The 17,590-nt window shown below is 43.0% G+C and overlaps 1 protein-coding gene across 1 annotated transcript; it reads left to right on the top strand.

Annotated features, from left to right (window-relative positions):
• Positions 1-4,700: 4,700 nt before the first annotated feature.
• Positions 4,701-5,216, top strand: LOC138894006 (uncharacterized). Its single transcript, XM_070178679.1, has one exon. The coding sequence runs from the start codon at positions 4,701-4,703 to the stop codon at positions 5,214-5,216; it is 516 nt and encodes a 171-aa protein (XP_070034780.1).
• Positions 5,217-17,590: the final 12,374 nt, after the last annotated feature.

Raw genomic sequence — 17,590 nt, 5'->3', positions numbered from 1 at the left:
TGATACCGAGTGCGCAACATCGCATACGAGTGAATAGGAAGAAATCAAAGATATAAGCGCCAAGCTGAAACAAAGCCGCACGATGAGGAAAGAAGGGAAGTTTCCTAGATGCCCTGTAGCCTCTCGAAGATAGGTATTGACGTCATCATACCAATCCGCAAGACTCTACTAGACACTTGCTCATGACTCGTAGAACCTATGAACCTAGTGATTTGATACCAACTTGTCACGACTCAAAATTCACCTAGTCGTGATGGAACCTAACCTAACCCGCTAGGTAAGCTAAATAACAGTGAACACAATTATAATGAAATTAATAAGAACCAATAAGTGAAATAACTGAATTTCTATATAATAACCCAATGATTGGTAGTACAAGTCATGTGTAATGACCCGACTTGTCGTTTTGCTTTCTAAATCTCCGTTCCCCTAATTAAGACTCCTCGTATATGCTTTTACTATTTTATGACTCGTGGGGATGGTTGGTTTGGGTTTGGAAGGGTTCAGGTTGAAATCGGAACACTTAGTTCCTTAATAGTGGCCTAAGATGTTCAAGTTTGACTTGAGTCAATATTTTGAGTAAACGACCTCGGAATCGGAATTTGATTATTACAATAGGCTCGTATGATGATTTTGGATTTGGGCGTGTGTTGGGATCGAGTTTCGGGGTGATCCAGGAGCATTTCGACACTTAATATTGAAAGTTGGCACATTGAATGTTTTCAAGTTATTTAAATTTGGTTTGAAGTAGACTTTAGCTTTATCGAGGTTCGTTTGGAATTCTGAGTCTCGGAATAGGTCCGTATGGTAATTTATGACTTGTATGAAAAAATTGGTGTCATTCCGACTTGTCTAAGTATGATTCGACGCGTTCAGAGCTAGTTGAAAAGTTTAAAATTCATAAGTTGATTCAATTTGGTTTTGGGGTGCAATTCTTAGTTTTGATGTTGTTTTACGTGTTCCGAGGGTTCAAGTAGGTCCTTATGTGTTTATGGACTTGGTTATGCATTTGGACGGGATCCCGGGTTGCTCGGGTGTGTTTCGGATCGCCCAGAGCTAAGTAAAAAACTATTGATGTGCTGGTTCTGGTTTCCTTCTTTGCAAACGCGGAGGTGGTGTCGCATTCGCAGAGAAGGAATTGGGGGACTGGGTAATTTACTCATCGCGTTCACGATCAACTGGTTGCATTCGTGAAGCTTCAGGACCTGTGGCCTTTGCGTTCGCGTGGCCAGGTCCGCGTTCGCGTATAAGAAAGGGACATGGGAGGGGTCAGCACCCATTACCCTTTGCGTTTGCAAAGGTCAGACCACGTTCGCGATACTCAGGCTGGGCAAGCCTTCACGATCGTGAGACTGCCTTGGCGTTCGCGATGAAGAGTTCCTGGGCCTGGGCAAGCTTTGCCTTCGTGATCGTGAAGAAGGATCGCTAGGTAGTGTCTTGATTAAAAGTTGGGACTTGGGCTAATTTCTCCCATTTCTCATTGTGTTGGCCGAATTTGGAGCTTCTTGGTGAGGGGTTTTCATCAAGCACTATAAGGTGAGTGATTCCTACCTAATATAAGTTAAATATATAGATTATGGATAGATTTTTACATGTAAAAAGTGAAAATTTTAGGAGTTTGTTGAAAAACCTAGGTTTTGATAAAAATGGGATCAGACCACGAAAATGATTATGAAATTGAGTAGAAATTATATATTTATGTTTGTGAGGTTATGGGTAATATTTTTTTACAAAAAATTCTGGAATTCGAGCACGTGGGTCCGAGGGTGAATTTTAAGAATTTTCCAAATTGGGTTAGGTAATTAGTCTAATAGTTAAATTATAAACTTTTAAGTATATATTGATTAGTTTGTACAACCTTTGACTAGTTTTGGATTGCTCGGCACCGATTTTAGGCTATCAGTTTGAATTGTGAACCAGGAAGAGGACTTGGAAATGAGGTACGTCTCTTGCCTAACCTTATAAGAGAGAATGATCCCCGTAGGTATTTTAAATGGTTATTTGCGAATAATTGTTGGTGCTACATACACACGATGTGACGAGAGTCTGTATGTAGCTAAAATCATGCTTATGTCCAGGTACAATTAGGACTTTACCATGTATTACTCGTATTATTTGCACCAAACTTGTTAGTGTAATTATCTGAATTTATAATCAAAATTGGATAAAGGATTGTAAAAGACTGAGCTTCATTACCTTGAGTTTTGACGGAACACTTGATTGTTAGCGTAATTTATGCCTTCTTTAAGTATTATTCCTATGTAGTAGTCATTGATCGGAGTTTGTGGAGTATTCTCTATTCTTGTGGATCGGTCCGAATGCCTCGACATTATATTATTTGCATCTATGGTTCACGCCGGTCGACCCTCGGCAGCGTACACACTATTCCGGATCGGGCCGTACGAACTCGGCATAAATCGTGCATGATATTGCTCGGAGTCCGAATATACTTGATATTTCCTTCTTGATTTGAGACTTGAGAATTACTTGGTGGCTCTTATGTGTTAAAGACTTGGCCTGTGATAGTTGGAAGCTTTAAATTGATATTATGTTTAAGAATTACTAATTACTGTTTCTTATTTCACTGTTATTGTTGTATTTCATGCCTACTTATGACTTCTACACTTTAGTTATTGACCTCTAGTAAGTGTCGATGTCGACCCCTCGTCACTACTTCTACGAGGTTAGACTATATACTTACTGGATATATGTTGTTTATGTACTCACGCAACACTTCTGCAATAATCTTGCAGGATCTGAGGCAGGTGCATCTGGTGGCCAGTCACGCACGTACCCTCGCTACCCGGAGACTTAGTGGTGAGCTGCTTCCCATGCTCCGTTCTGCAGCACCCAGAGTCTCTTCCTTGTTGTATTTATTTTTCTATCTATCTTACTCCAGACAGTAGTATAAGAGGTTTTGTATATTCTACTAGTTGCTCGTGCACTTGTGACACCGGATTTTGGGAAATTCTAGTAGATATTTCATGGTTTTTGATTATAAAATTCACTTCACTCTTACGTTTATTTTATGCTTTACATTACTACGATCACATACCATTTGTTTCTTTATTAAATAAAATCAATGAATCTAAAAATATTAAAATGAACAATTAAATGAACAATTCACCGCTGGCTTGCCTAGCGACGACGTTGGGCGCCATCACGGCCTATAGTGGAAATTAGGTCGTGACAACTTGGTATCAGAGCACTAGGCTCACATAGATCTCACAAGTCATGAGCGAGACTAATAGAATCTTGCGGATCGGTGCGGAGACGTACGTACATATTTTTGAAAGGCTATAGGGTGTTAGGAAACTTCTCTTTCTTCATCTCATATCATGAAGTTGATGTTGTGCTAAGTACCTTTCTCTTATTCTCTCACCAATAGTGAGAGCGCACACGGCAAATGTACCGAGTAGTGGAGGAGCTGCTCCCCTTGTTGCTAGAGGCCGAGGGAGGGCTCTAGCTCCTGCTAGAGGACGAGGGCGTCCTAGAGTTGCTCCCGTTGTACCACCAACGAATCCGGTAGAGGATCCTATCATTGAGGAGCAGGATAAGGTACCTGCAGCTAAGCCGCCCCCAACGGATTTCATGTCCGCACTAGGATTTTAGGAGTTCATGGACTCTATGACGCAGGCTGGTTTATTTCTAGTAGAACCAACCATATCTCAGGGGGGAGGGGGAGCACAAACCCCTACCGCTCAAGCTCCAGGGCACGTTGCTGCCGTATATCAGACCCTAGGTGCACTACGTGCGGGCGGGGCTCAGCCAGTTCAACGGCTATACCAGAGCTCAGACTAGCCACGACCGGTGAGCTACATAAGCTGTTGGATAAATGGACTAGGCTACATCCTCCTATTTTTGGCGGTGAGTGACATGAGGACCCCCAGGACTTTATTGATCGTTGCATGGACATACTGAACAACATGATAGTATTGGAGTCCCACAGGGTGGACTTCACCATATTTCAATTGGAGGGCAGGGCCCGTAGATAGTGGCAGTCCTATCTTCTTAACAGACCAGCAAGTTTGCCTCCATTGACTTGGGACCAGTTCACACGTCTCTTTTTGGAGAGATATATTCCACCTTCTCAGAGGGAAGAGCTAAGGGGTTAGTTCGAGCGGCTCCAGCGGGGTCAGATGTCTGTGACTGACTATGAGGCGAGATTCTCTGAGTTGTCTCGCTATGCACTTATGATACACCCCAACGATACAGAGAGAGTACGGAGGTTTATTACAGGCTTGCACTATGGTATCCAGGTTACTATAGCCCGAGAGATTGAGATGGGGAATCCTTATGAGCAGGTTGCAGAGATAGCTCGGAGGATCGATGGTATCCGTCAATAGGGTAGAGAGCATGCACCGAGGGACAAGCAACCTCGATATTCTGTAGGGTTTAGTGGTGCTCCGTCTGGGGGCAGAGGTCAGTTTGTGAGGGGCTAGTCTAGCAAGCCCACATATTCAGCACCATGGCCTACTCGGGGTGCTCCAGTGCGGCCCTATTTCAACGCCATTCCAGAGAGCTTCTACCGTCCACCGGCTATTTAGGGTTCTTCTAATATGTGTTCAGGTCCCCGGGGACAGACCCAGGGTTAGCCACATTTCGTACCGAGAGGTTGCTATGAGTGCAGGGAGCTTGGTCATATGAGAAGATTCTGCCCCAGGCTTCGGGGCAAGGCAGTACAACAGGGCCATCAGCCCATGATCACCTCACCAGCTGTTGCACAAACCGTCCGGCTGACCATAGGCGGAGGACAGGTGGGTAGGGGTCACCCTAGAGGTGGAGGCCAGTCAGGTGGCGCTCAAGCTAGGTTTTATGCTTTCCTAGCTAGACCAAATGCAGTAGCCTCAGACTCCGTGATCACATGTATTATTTCTATCTGTGGTAGGGATGCTTTGGTACTATTTGATCCAAGTTCTACATATTCATATGTTTCATCTCCATTTGATCATTATCTAGATGTCTCTCATGAGTCCTTGGGTGCTTTTGTATATGTGCCCACGCTAGTGGGCGATTCTGTTATTGTGGATCGGGTTTACCGGTCCTGTATTGTGACTTTCTATGGTTATGAGACCAGAGCGGATCTTCTGTTGCTTGACATGACTGCCTTTGAGGTCATCCTAGGCATGGATAGGTTGTCTTCGTACCATGTCGTTCTTGATTGCCATGCTAAGATTGTTACCTTGGCGATGCCTGAGTTTCCTAGATTGGAGTGAAGGGGTTCATCTATCAGTACATCTAGCCGGGTTATCTCTTTCTTAAAGGCTCAACATATGGCCGAGAAGAGTTATTTGGGCTTATCTGGCTTATGTTTGGGATACTGCTGCAGATACTCCCACGATTGATTCAGTGCTCGTGGTGCGGGAGTTCTCTGATGTGTTTCCTTCTGATCTACCAGGCATGCCACCATATCGTGATATCGATTTCAGTATTGATTTAGCGCTAGGTACCTAGCCTATCTCTATTCCACCGTACCGCATGGCTCCGAAAGAGTTGAAGAATTGTAAGGAATAACTTGAGGTGTTGCTAGCGAAGGGGTTCATCAAGCCGAGTGTGTGACCTTAAGGAGCACTGATATTATTTGTGAAAAAGAAGGATGGGAGTATGTGGATGTGCATTGATTACCGCCAGTTGAACAAATTTACCATTAAAACAAGTACCCGTTACCGCGTATTGATGATTTGTTTGACCAGTTGCAGGGCGCCAGAGTGTTCTCTAAGATCGACTTGAGATATGGGTATCATCAGCTGAGGATTCATGCTTCGGATGTTTCGAAGACGACTTTCCGGACTAGATATGGGCACTATGGGTTTCTAGTGATGTCCTTCGGCTTGACCAACGCCCGACGGCGTTTATGGATTTGATGAACCGGGTGTCAGGCCATATCTTGACTCATTTATCATTGTCTTTGATGACATATTAATCTACTCCCGTAGTATGGAGGAGCACGAGCAGCATTTCAGAGTTGTGCTTCAGACCTTGCGGGAACAAAAGCTATATGCTAAGTTCTTCAAGTGAGAGTTCTAGTTAGATTCTGTGGCATTCTTGGGACATGTTGTATTAGGAGAGGGTATTAAGGTATATCCCTGGAAGATCGGGGCAGTCCAGAGTTGGCCTCGTCCTACCACAACAACCGAGATCAGGATCTTCTTGGGGTTAACTGGATATTGTCGTCGGTTTTTGGAGGGCTTATCGTCTATTGTGGTACCCTTGACTAGATTGACCCAGAAGGGTGCTCCGTTCAGATGGTCCGATGATTGCGAGGCAAGCTTTCAGAAGCTCAAGACTGCATTGAATACAACACCGGTGTTAGTGTATTGACACAGGAGAGGTGATTTATTGCATATGCTTCATGTCAGCTGAAGCCCCACGAGAAGAATTACCCTGTACATGATTTGGAGTTGGCCGCAATAGTTCATGCTCTCAAGATCTGGAGGCATTATCTTTATGGGGTGTCCTGTGAGGTTTATACCGATCATTGTAGCTTGCAACAATTGTTTAAGCAGAGGGATCTTAATTTGAGGTAGCACATGTGGCTTGAGTTACTGAAGGACTATGGTATTACCATTCTTTACCATCCAGGCAAGGCGAATGTGGTTGCGGATGCCTTGAGCAGAAAGGCCGAAAGTATAAGTAGTTTGGCGTTTATTTCAGCAGAATAGAGGCCATTGGCTTTGGACATTCAGTCCTTGGCTAACAGACTTGTGAGGTTGGATATTTTAGAGCCCAATCGAGTTCTTGCATGTGTTATGGATCAATATTCATTATTTGAGCGGATCAAGGTGTAGATACCCAATTTTTCCTTCATATTTTTATAAATATCATATATACTTTCAAAATATCATTTCTACATCATCACTAATTTACAAGAGTAATATAAGGACTTTCAGTAATTTTTCATAATCTTTAAAGCTTTAAAATTAATTTTCTTGCATTTAAATTATTCAAATATTTATTAATTATACTTTCAAATTATTTTGTGATGACTTAGTCATCCAAAATTATTATTCACACCCACATGTATGTTTTATAATATTCTACTTCATTTTATATAATTACATCTGCATTTTTGAAGTATTTGTTCAATTTTGCAATAATAGTCTATATTTTATAATTAATTACATTTGTCATTTTATTTAAGGTCAAAATAATTTTTTACATTTTTATAATCTTCAATTATTATTTTAAAGTATTAAGTTTTATAAATAGCATTTTTATATTTTTATTTAACTATGTTATTAAATTATTTCCCCATAATTCCTTGTATTTAAAATCCAGCCCAATCCTAAGCCAATTTTCGGACCAAATTAATGGCCCAAGTACCCAAACCTTGGCGCAATACCCTTTAACCTAGCATCATCAACCCATTACCCTATACCCATATCCTGACCCGCCCCACTTCCCCTTGAATCATGACCGTTGATCTCAGATGATCAATGGCCCACAATAACCCTTCCCCTTTCCTTATACCTCCCTAACCCAAACCATAGAGACATTCCCACCTAAACAGTCGCCCTTGAATCCTCTTTATTCCCTTATTCTCTGAGAAACCCTAGCCGCCATATCCTTTAATCCTCTCCGATTCCGACCTTAATATGGAATCCCTCTATGATTTTCTTTTCATATATGTTCTGTCACCTTGTTACTTACACGATTACGGTATCACCTAGTACTTGCCTATTTTTGGCAAGTATCAGGCCTTGAATCATGTGCAATCGTCTTCAATCTTCAAGATCAAGATGGTATTTCGTCTGTATACATTCATATCAAGGTGATATGGGGCCGATTCATCAAGATCTGTGGTCGATTTTTTTTTTATTTATGTCGAACTAGGGTTTGTCTGGGTTTTCTCTTAATTTGATTCGAAATTGATTTTTGCATGATATTCTTTCCTTTAATATGTTTGATTGACTTTTTTCCTTGTTCGTTCATTTGAATTTTACTACTATATAATGTAAAGACCCGTAAAAATTTAAACCAAAAACTTGGGGTTTCGTGGTGCCAGGATAGATTCCTGCGTTACTTTAGTAGAAAAGCGAGTCGCGGTTCGGACTTATTGGATTGAACAGTACCCTACAGACTGAGAGGAAAATATTTCGCAGAAGAACGCATTTCTGCGGCCCATTATGCGGCCGCATAATCACTCTGCGGACCGAATAATAGCTGCAGAGTGAAGCAGTAAGTTTGGCCAACTTGAGGTCATATTTGCGGTCGATTATGTGACCGCATAATTGATATGCGGACCGCATATCGATCGCATAATCCCTTTTAAGTTTTTGCGGAGGGAGTTTTGCGGTGTATTATGCAACCGCAGAACAAGTATGTGGACCACATACTGGCCGGATACCTAGGACGTAAGTTCAGGCCCCTGAGGGCCATTTATGCGGTCACTTTGTGGACCGCATAACCATTATGAGGTCGCATATGCGACCGCAGACCTGTGTCGGGGCACCATTTTCTAACTTACAACTTGACCCCCATTCCATTAAAACACCCCATCTAGTCTATTTTGAGCTCATTTATGATATTTCTAGTGAGAGAGAGAGAGGGTTCTATAGGGAGGAACTAATTTTCATCAATCAATCTTCATCCATCAGTTAAAGCTTGGAAATACTCAAGTAGAGAACTCAATTTCTTCATCCAAAAAGGTAAGACTTCATCACTCTAGCTCTTATTTTCAAACATAGCTATAATGGGGTATTAATAAGATGGTCCATGGGTGTGAGGGTTGTTTATCTTGCATGCATGTGATAAAGAGTGTGGGAAAAATAAGAAGTGAACTTGAACTATGAATGTTTTCCTAATTTTGGGTTCAATTTGTATATTGCTTAAATAGATTGAGGTTGCTAAGGGTTCCGGAAAATTGTAGAGTCTAAAGAAGCGCAATTGAGGTATGTATGGCTAACTCTTTTCTTCCTAGAATCGAACTCCTGGTGTCCGAACGATTGGTGTAAGTTCCGACTTGACCTTACTAAAATTGTTTGCCTTAGTGTGTTGGGTTGAAAGATTTATGTTCCCTCATTGTTTTAGATACTTACCATGTCATTATTCTATTTGAGGATGTATCTATGATTTTCCAAGTTCCTTCCCTTATGTGTGCAATGCTTTATATGATGGTACTTATCAACACGAATGATGACGTTATTTGATTGAATAAAAAGGGAAAGACTTGAATTGTAAAATGTGCCCAAGTGCCAAGAACTATTTAATAAATGAGGCTGTTTGTGCCATGTAATGAAAGATGGGAAATAGATGTGAATTGAGAGAACAATTGGAAGAGGTTATGTCTCAAGTGAGATGGCTTAGCCGATCGGGCCGAGATCGGATGCCATGCCGTACACATGGTGGCATTTGTGTTGGAACTATTGATTTACATTGTGGATGGCTTATGCCGGTCAGGCCGAGACCGAGACTCCGTGTAAAAACACGATGGCATTATGAGTTGTGGATTTGGCACTAAAGATTATTAACCTAAAAAGATGAAAAGATTGAATTGGGAATTGTGTAATCCTTATTTGGTGTTTTCTTGTATTTTCATGAAGTACTTATTGATTATTGTGACTGCCTTCTCTTTGTTTCACTGTTCATTCTACTGAGATTGGTGTTTGCCTTACATATTAGTACTATTCGACAGTACTAACGTCCCTTTTGCCGGGGGCGCTACATCTTTTAATGGATGTAGGTGGTTCTATCGTAGATAACATTGATCGCAGATAGTGGTGTTCTCCCTCACACTCATCACAGTAGCCTCGGTGAGCCCCATTTCTTCCTGGGGTCATGTAGTCCTTCTTTGTATAAGTTTTCATATTTTGAGGTATAGTCGGGGCCTTGTTGCCAGTATTGTCATATTGCTCTTTTGTACCCTTAGAGGCTCCGTAGACGTTTATGTGGTTCATGTATGTATGTTGGGGTGTCGTTGGGTCGAGTTGTATTTTGGGAACTTAACTACGACATAATGTATATAATGAAAAATGAACTAGCAACGTTTATATATTTATATAACTGATCTCTCCCCTGTTTTACAAATGGTGTTGCATTCCCTTTTTGGATCATGAATGCACCGGGTAGGAAAGGTTTACTAGGCTTGCTCGACTGGATTCACTTGGTTGAGCGCCGGTCGCGCTCCCCGAGGTTGGGGCATGACAAACTTGGTATCAGAGCCTAAGGTTTTAAAGTGACCTAGGATGTCTCGGAGCCGTGTCTAGTAGAGCCCTTCTTATCGGTGTGTTGTCGACCACATCTATATTTAGGGGGCTACTTGGACATTTAAGAATGATACCCTTCATTGTTGTTCTATATCGTGCGATAGAGCGGAACGTGAGGTTGTTTTCCCCTAACTCGTGCATTGTTCTAACTTTCAGTAACTGGCACCTAAAAAGAGAGCGAGAATTGGCCAAGAAGCCAATACCACCCCAGGAGTGGTTGTTGATCCCTTGTTTGATAATGCGGGTAAGGATAATCCCCGTACTATCACACTGCCTGATTCGTCTACTCCAGAACAGACTATCCCAGTTCCTACATCCACGGAGGATGCTACAATCCCTCCCACCGGTATACCTATTCCGCCTCCAGCCCCAACTCCTGTCCTGGTATTTCCGATGGGGATCTTAGGGGAGCTATTCAGATGCTGGCTCAGTTAGTAGCTTCCCAGGCTCAGAGGTCAAATGTTGTACCCACCTCATTTAGCTTGCAAGGAGATTCTTCCGGTTCCAGGGTTAACAAGTTCCTTCAGTTAGACCCTCCAGTGTTCACCAGTACTGATCCCGCGGCAGACCCTCAGGATTTTATTGATGAGATGCATAAGACTCTTCGAGTTATGCGTGCTACGGAGACAGAGGGAGTAGAGTTGGCCTCCTATCGTCTGAAAGGGGTGGCATATTCCTGGTTTGAGATGTGGGAGGATTCCCGTGAGGAGGGGAGCCCTCCGGCGGGATGGAGAGTGTTTGCGGATGCCTTCATAGACCATTTCTTGCCTGCCGAGACTAAGGCAGCCCGTGCTGTGGAGTTTGAGACCCTTAAACAGGGTAGTAAGAGTGTGTGGGAATATCACATGGAGTTTGTGCACCTGTCAAAGTATGCTGCTCATATGATGTCGACTATGGAGACTAGGGTGCGTCGATTTGTGCAGGGCCTTAGCCCTTTAGTTATTAATGAGGCTGCCACAGCTGCTCTAAATTCTGACATGAACTATGGAAAGATGGTGGCATTTGCCCAAGCTACGGAGGCTCGAAAGTTAAAGTTTAGGATGGAACAGGAAAGTAGTAGTAGGGCCCGATCAGCGGGCAACCTTGGGGATGCATTCGGAGGTGGGAGATCAGCCTTTCGGGGAGGATCATCAGGGCCATCCCAGTCTTATGCTCAGTCTTCAGCTAGTGCCCCGCCATCAGGGCACGGTCAGCAGCAGGGGAGTCGCTTTAGGCCCGGTTAGGGAAGCAGAGGGTCCCACCATCAGGGCCGATCAGGAGGGAGATTCTAGCAGCAGCAGAGGGTCCTATGCCCTAAGTGTGGGAGGATACATTCGGGAGTCTGCTACCTGGACATGTCAGTATGTTATGGATGCAGAATGAGAGGTCATATTCAGAGGGAGTGTCGTGCATCCCATCAGGGTGCAGGCAGGGGCACAACTCAGTCATCCAGTCCTACAGCCGCTACATCTTCAGCACCCCCTCCAGCTCGAGGCTCTCCTGCACCCACAGGGCGTGGTGCAACTAGGGGTGGTGCACAGAGTTCAGGAGGACCCAGCCGATTCTATGCTATGAGTGGTCGACAGAGTGCAGAGGCTTCACCAGATGTCGTCACAGGTATGTTAACTGTTCAATCTCATGATGTGTATGCCCTTATTAATCCCGAATCTTCTTTGTCCTATGTTACTCCTTATGTTGCTACGAGCTTCGGAATAGAACCGAAACAGCTTCATGAGCCGTTCTCTGTATCTACTCCGGTTGGCGAGTCTATTATGGCCGCACGAGTTTATAGGGATTATGTTGTCACGGTGCGTGGTCGGGATACCATGGCCGATCTTATTGAACTAGGGATAATTGATTTTGACATAATAATGGGAATGGATTGGCTTTATTCATATTTTGCCAAACTCGATTGTCGAGCCAGAATCATGAGGCTTGAGTTTCCTAACGAGCCAGCTGTTGAGTGGGAGGGGAATAATGTTATGCCAAAAGGTAGGTTTATTTCTCACCTTAAGGCTACAAAGATGATCAGGAAGAGGTGTATTTATCATTTCGTCCGAGTTACGGACACCACTACTGAGGTGCCTACCCTTGAATCTGTATCAATTGTGAATGAATTCCCCGATGTATTTCCGGATGAGCTCCCTGGAATTCCTCCAGACATGGAGATTGATTTTGGGATTGATGTGATGCCGAGCACGCAGCCTATATCCATTCCACCTTATAGAATGGCGCCGGCGGAATTAAAAGAGCTAAAGAAATAACTAAGGGATTTGCTAGAGAAAGGTTTCATCCGACCGAGTGTGTCACCTTGGGGCGCACCGGTTCTCTTTGTCAGAAAGAAAGATGGACCGCTGCGGATGTGTATTGATTACCGGCAACTCAACAAAGTCACAATAAAAAACAAATACCCTTTGCCTAGAATAGATGACTTGTTTGATCAATTACAAGGTGCTAAGTTCTTCTCCAAAATTGATTTGCGGTCCGGGTACCATCAATTGAAGGTAAGAGAGCAGGATATTCCGAAAACAGCTTTTAGAACCCGATATGGGCACTTTGAATTTTTGGTAATGTCTTTCGGGCTAACAAATTCCCCGGCATCTTTCATGGATCTTATGAATCGAGTCTTCAAGCCGTTCCTCGACTCCTTTGTGATAGTATTCATTAACGACATCCTTGTGTATTCACAAAGTCGTGAGGATCACACCGATCACCTCAGGGCAGTTCCAATTGTATGCAAAGTTCTCGAAATGTGAATTTTGGCTCGAATCTGTTACATTCCTGGATCATGTCGTCTCCGGAGAAGGAATTAAGGTTGATCTTCAAAAGATTGCAGCGGTGAAGGATTGGCCTAGACCTACTAATCCAACAGAGATTCGCAGTTTCTTGGGTTTGGCCGTGTATTATAGGAGGTTCGTGGAGGGGTTCTCCACTCTTGCCTCTCCATTAACTAAATTGACGCAGAAGGCGGTTAAGTTCCAGTGGTCCGATGCTTGTGAAAGAAGCTTCCAGGAATTGAAATCAAGATTGACTTCGGCGCCGGTATTGACCCTGCCAGAGGGTACCGAGGGGTTTGTGGTATATTGCGATGCTTCAAGGATCGGTATTGGGTGTATATTAATGAAACATGGTAAGGTAATAGCATATGCTTCAAGGCAACTTAAGAATCATGAAAAGAACTATCCAACTCATGACTTAGAGCTTGCGGCGGTGGTTTTTGCATTAAAAATCAGGCGTCATTATTTGTATGGAGTCCATGTAGGTGTATTCACGGACCACAAGAGTCTTCAATACATTTTCAACAGAAGTAATTGAACTTAAGGCAGAGAAGGTGGCTCGAATTGCTCAAAGATTATGACATTGACATTTTGTATCATCCGGGGAAAGCTAATTTGGTGGCGAATGCTCTTAGTCGGAAGTCTATTGGTAGTTTGGTTCACTTGGAGGCATGTCAAAGGCCCTTGGCCCGGGAGGTTCACCAGTTAGCCAGTTTGGGAGTTCGTCTTGTGGACTCTAATAAAGGGGGAGTGATTGTGCGGAATAGGGTGGAATCATCGCTTGTGACGGAGGTCAAGGAGAAGCAATACAATGATCCAATGTTGGTGCAACTGAAGGAGGGCATTCATAAACACAGGACTACGACTTTTTCTCTTGGCATGAATGACGGTACATTACGGTACCAAGGACGACTATGTGTTCCAAACGTAGATGGTCTTCGGGAAAGAATCATGACAGAAGCTCATGCTTCTAGATATTCCGTGCACCCAGGTTCTACAAAAATGTATCATGATCTCAAGGAAGTTTACTAGTGGAATGATATGAAGAGGGGTGTGGCGGACTTTGTGGCACAATGTTCAAACTGTCAACAAGTGAAGGCCGAGCATCAAAGGCCCGGTAGGTTAGCACAGAGTATGAAAATGGGAAATGATCAATATGGATTTTGTGGTAGGGTTACCGCACACTCCGCGTAAGTTTGACTCAATTTGGGTGATCGTGAATCGACTCACGAAATCAGCATACTTCTTGCCAGTTAAATCCACTGACACTGCGGAACAATATGCTCAATTGTACATCAAAGAAATAGTCAGGCTTCATGGCACTCCAGTTTCCATCATTTCCGATCGAGGGGCCCAGTTCACAGCTAATTTCTGGAAGAAATTTCAGCAAGGTTTGGGTACGCAGGTAAATCTTAGCAGGACTTTCCATCTACAAACTGACGGGCAAGCAGAGCGGACTATTTAGACACTTGAGGACATGTTGCGTGCGTGTGTGCTTGACTTCAAGGGTAGCTGGGATGACCATTTTCCGCTCATAGAATTTTCTTATAACAACAGCTTCCATGCCAGTATTCAAATGGCGCCGTTTGAGGCCTTGTATAGTAGAAGATGTAGATTGTCAGTTGGGTGGTTCGAGGTTGGAGAAGCTGAACTAATAGGACCAAACCTTGTGCATCAGGCTATGGAAAAGGTTAAGATCATAAAAGAGCGGTTGAAAACTGCTCAGAGTCGTCAAAAATCTTATTCGGATGTTCGTCGCAGAGACTTAGAATTCAAGGAAGATGATTGGATGTTCTTGAAGGTATATCCCATGAAGGGGATTATGCGGTTTGGAAAGAAAGGAAAATTAAGTCCGAGGTATGTCGGGTCGTATAGAATCATTCAAAGGATAGGTCAGGTGGCGTACAAGCTTGAGCTACCACCTGAGCTGTCATTAGTGCACCCGGTATTCCATGTGTCCATGTTGAAGAAGGTAGTTGGAGATCCGTCCGCTATTGTGCTGGTTGAGACCATCGAGATCAGTGAAGGACTGTCATATGAAGAGATTCCGGTTGCTATCCTTGATAGACAGGTCCGGAAGTTGAGGAACAAATAGATTGCATCCGAAAGGTATTATGGCAAAACCAACAAGTCGAAGAAGCTACTTGGGAAGCCGAGAATGAAATGAAAAAGAAGTACCCTCATTTATTTGAATAGCCATATAATAGCTCTATAAAGTTGTTCCCCTTAAGTTTTGTATCACTTGTTCGACTAATATAAAGGCACTCCTTTCTAGTTATATGTTCCATATGAGGCTTCCGTTGAGGTTATTTTGCATTCTACTGTGTCATTTAATTCTATATATGTTGCTAAGGTGTGTTTCGGGGGCTCTCTGACAGGTGGATAGGCCTAAATACAAAGAAAACTCTAGCAAAATTTTCAGAAAGTTAGGAAGTTAGGCAAATCTGGGGCTGATGTTATGTGGTGCAACTGAAACTGTGTTAAGCAAACCTTGATCCTCATTCGAGGACGAATGATCTTAAGTGGGGAAGGATGTAAGGACCCGTAAAAATTTAAACCAAAAACTTGGGGTTTCGTGGTGCCAAGTTAGATTCCTGTGTTACTATAGTAGAAAATTCTTCGCGGCGAGCTTGCTCACCGCGGTTCATACTTATTGGATTGAACAGTACCCTACGGACTGAGAGGAAAATATTTCGCAGAAGAACACATTTCTGCAGCCCATTATGCGGCTGCATAATCACTCTGCGGACCGCATAATGGCCGCTAAGTGAAGCAGTAAGTTTGGCCAACATGAGGTCATATTTGCGGTCGATTATGCGATCGCATAATTGATATGCGGGACGCATATCGATCTCATAATCCCTCTTGAGTTTTTGCGGAGGGAGTTCTGCAGTGCATTATGCGACCGCAGAACGAGTATGCGGACCGCATACTGGCCGCATACCTAGGCCGTAAGTTCAAGCCCCTGAGGGCCATTTATGCGGTCACTTTGCGGACCACATAACCATTATGCGGTCGCATATGCGACCGTAGACCTGTGTCGGGGCACCATTTTCTTAATTCCCGACCCCCATTCCGTTAAAACACCCCATTTAGTCTATTTTGAGCTCATTTATGATATTTCTAGTGTGAGAGAGAGAGGGTTCTAGAGGGAGGAACTAATTTTCATCAATCAATCTTCATCCATCACTTAAAGCTTGGAAATACTCAAGTAGAGCACTCAATTTCTTCATCCAAAAAGGTAAGACTTCATCACCCCAGCTCTTAATTTCAAACATAGCTATAATGGGGTATTAATAAGATGGTCCATGGGTGTGAGGGTTGTTTATCTTGCATGCATGTGATAAAGAGTGTGGGAAAAATAAGAAGTGAACTTGAACTATGAATGTTTTCCTAATTTTGGGTTCAATTTGTATATTGCTTAAATAGATTGAGGTTGCTATGGGTTCCGAAAAATTGTAGTGTCTAAAGAAGCGCAATTGAGGTATGTATGGCTAACTCTTTTCTTCCTAGAATCGAACTCCTGGTGTCCAAATGATTGGTGTAAGTTCCGACTTGACCTAACTAAAATTGTTTGCCTTAGTGTGTTGGGTTGAAAGATTTATGTTCCCTAATTGTTTTAGATACTTACCATGTCATTATGCTATTTGAGGACGTATCTATGATTTTCCAAGTTCCTTCCCTTATGTGTGCAATGCCTTATATGATGGTACTTATCGACACGAATGATGACGTTATTTGATTGAATAAAAAGGGAAAGACTTGAATTGTATAATGTGCCCAAGTGCCAAGAACTATCTAATAAATGAGGTTGTTTTTGCCATGTAATGGAAGATGGGAAAGAGATGTGAATTGAGTGAACAATTGGAAGAGGTTATGTCTCAAGTGAGATGGCTTAGCCGATCGGGCCGAGATCGGACGCCATGCCGTACACATGATGGCATTTGTGTTGGAACTATTGATTTACATTGTGGATATGGATATGTCTTACTTGGGATGGCTTAGCCGGTCGGGCCGAGACCGGACTCCGTGTAAAAATACGGTGGCATTATGAGTTGTGGATTTGGCACTAAAGATTATTAACCTAAATAGATGAAAAGATTGAATTGGGAATTTTGTAATCCTTATTTGGTGTTTTCTTGTATTTTCATGAAGTACTTATTGATTATTGTGACTGCCTTCTCTTTGTTTCACTGTTCATTCTACTGAGATTGGTGTTTGCCTTACATATTAGTACTATTCGATAGTACTAACGTCCCTTTTGCCGTGGGCGCTACATCTTTTAATGGATGTAGGTGGTTCTATCGCAGATAGCGCTGATCGCAGATAGTGGTGTTCTCCCTCACACTCATCACAACAGCCTCGGTGAGCCCCATTTCTTCCTGGGGTCATGTAGTCCTTCTTTGTATAAATTTTCATATTTTGAGGTATAGCCGGGGCCTTGTTGCCAGTATTGTCATGTTGCTCTTTTGTACCCTTAGAGGCTCCGTAGACGTTTATGTGGGTCATGTACGTATGTTGGGGTGTCGTTGGGTCGAGTTGTATTTTGGGAACTTAACTACGACATAATGTATATAATGAAAAATGAACTAGCAACGTTTATATATTTATATAACTGATCTCTTCCCT

The sequence above is a fragment of the Nicotiana tomentosiformis genome, chromosome 6, assembly GCF_000390325.3.
Source record: "Nicotiana tomentosiformis chromosome 6, ASM39032v3, whole genome shotgun sequence".
NCBI lineage: Eukaryota > Viridiplantae > Streptophyta > Magnoliopsida > Solanales > Solanaceae > Nicotiana > Nicotiana tomentosiformis.
This window is presented reverse-complemented; position numbering and strand designations above follow the sequence as displayed.

What these genes read in the sequence shown, in the direction of transcription:
- LOC138894006 (XM_070178679.1), top strand. Translation starts at nt 4,701, where the DNA reads ATGATCACCTCACCAGCTGTTGCACAAACCGTCCGGCTGACCATAGGC.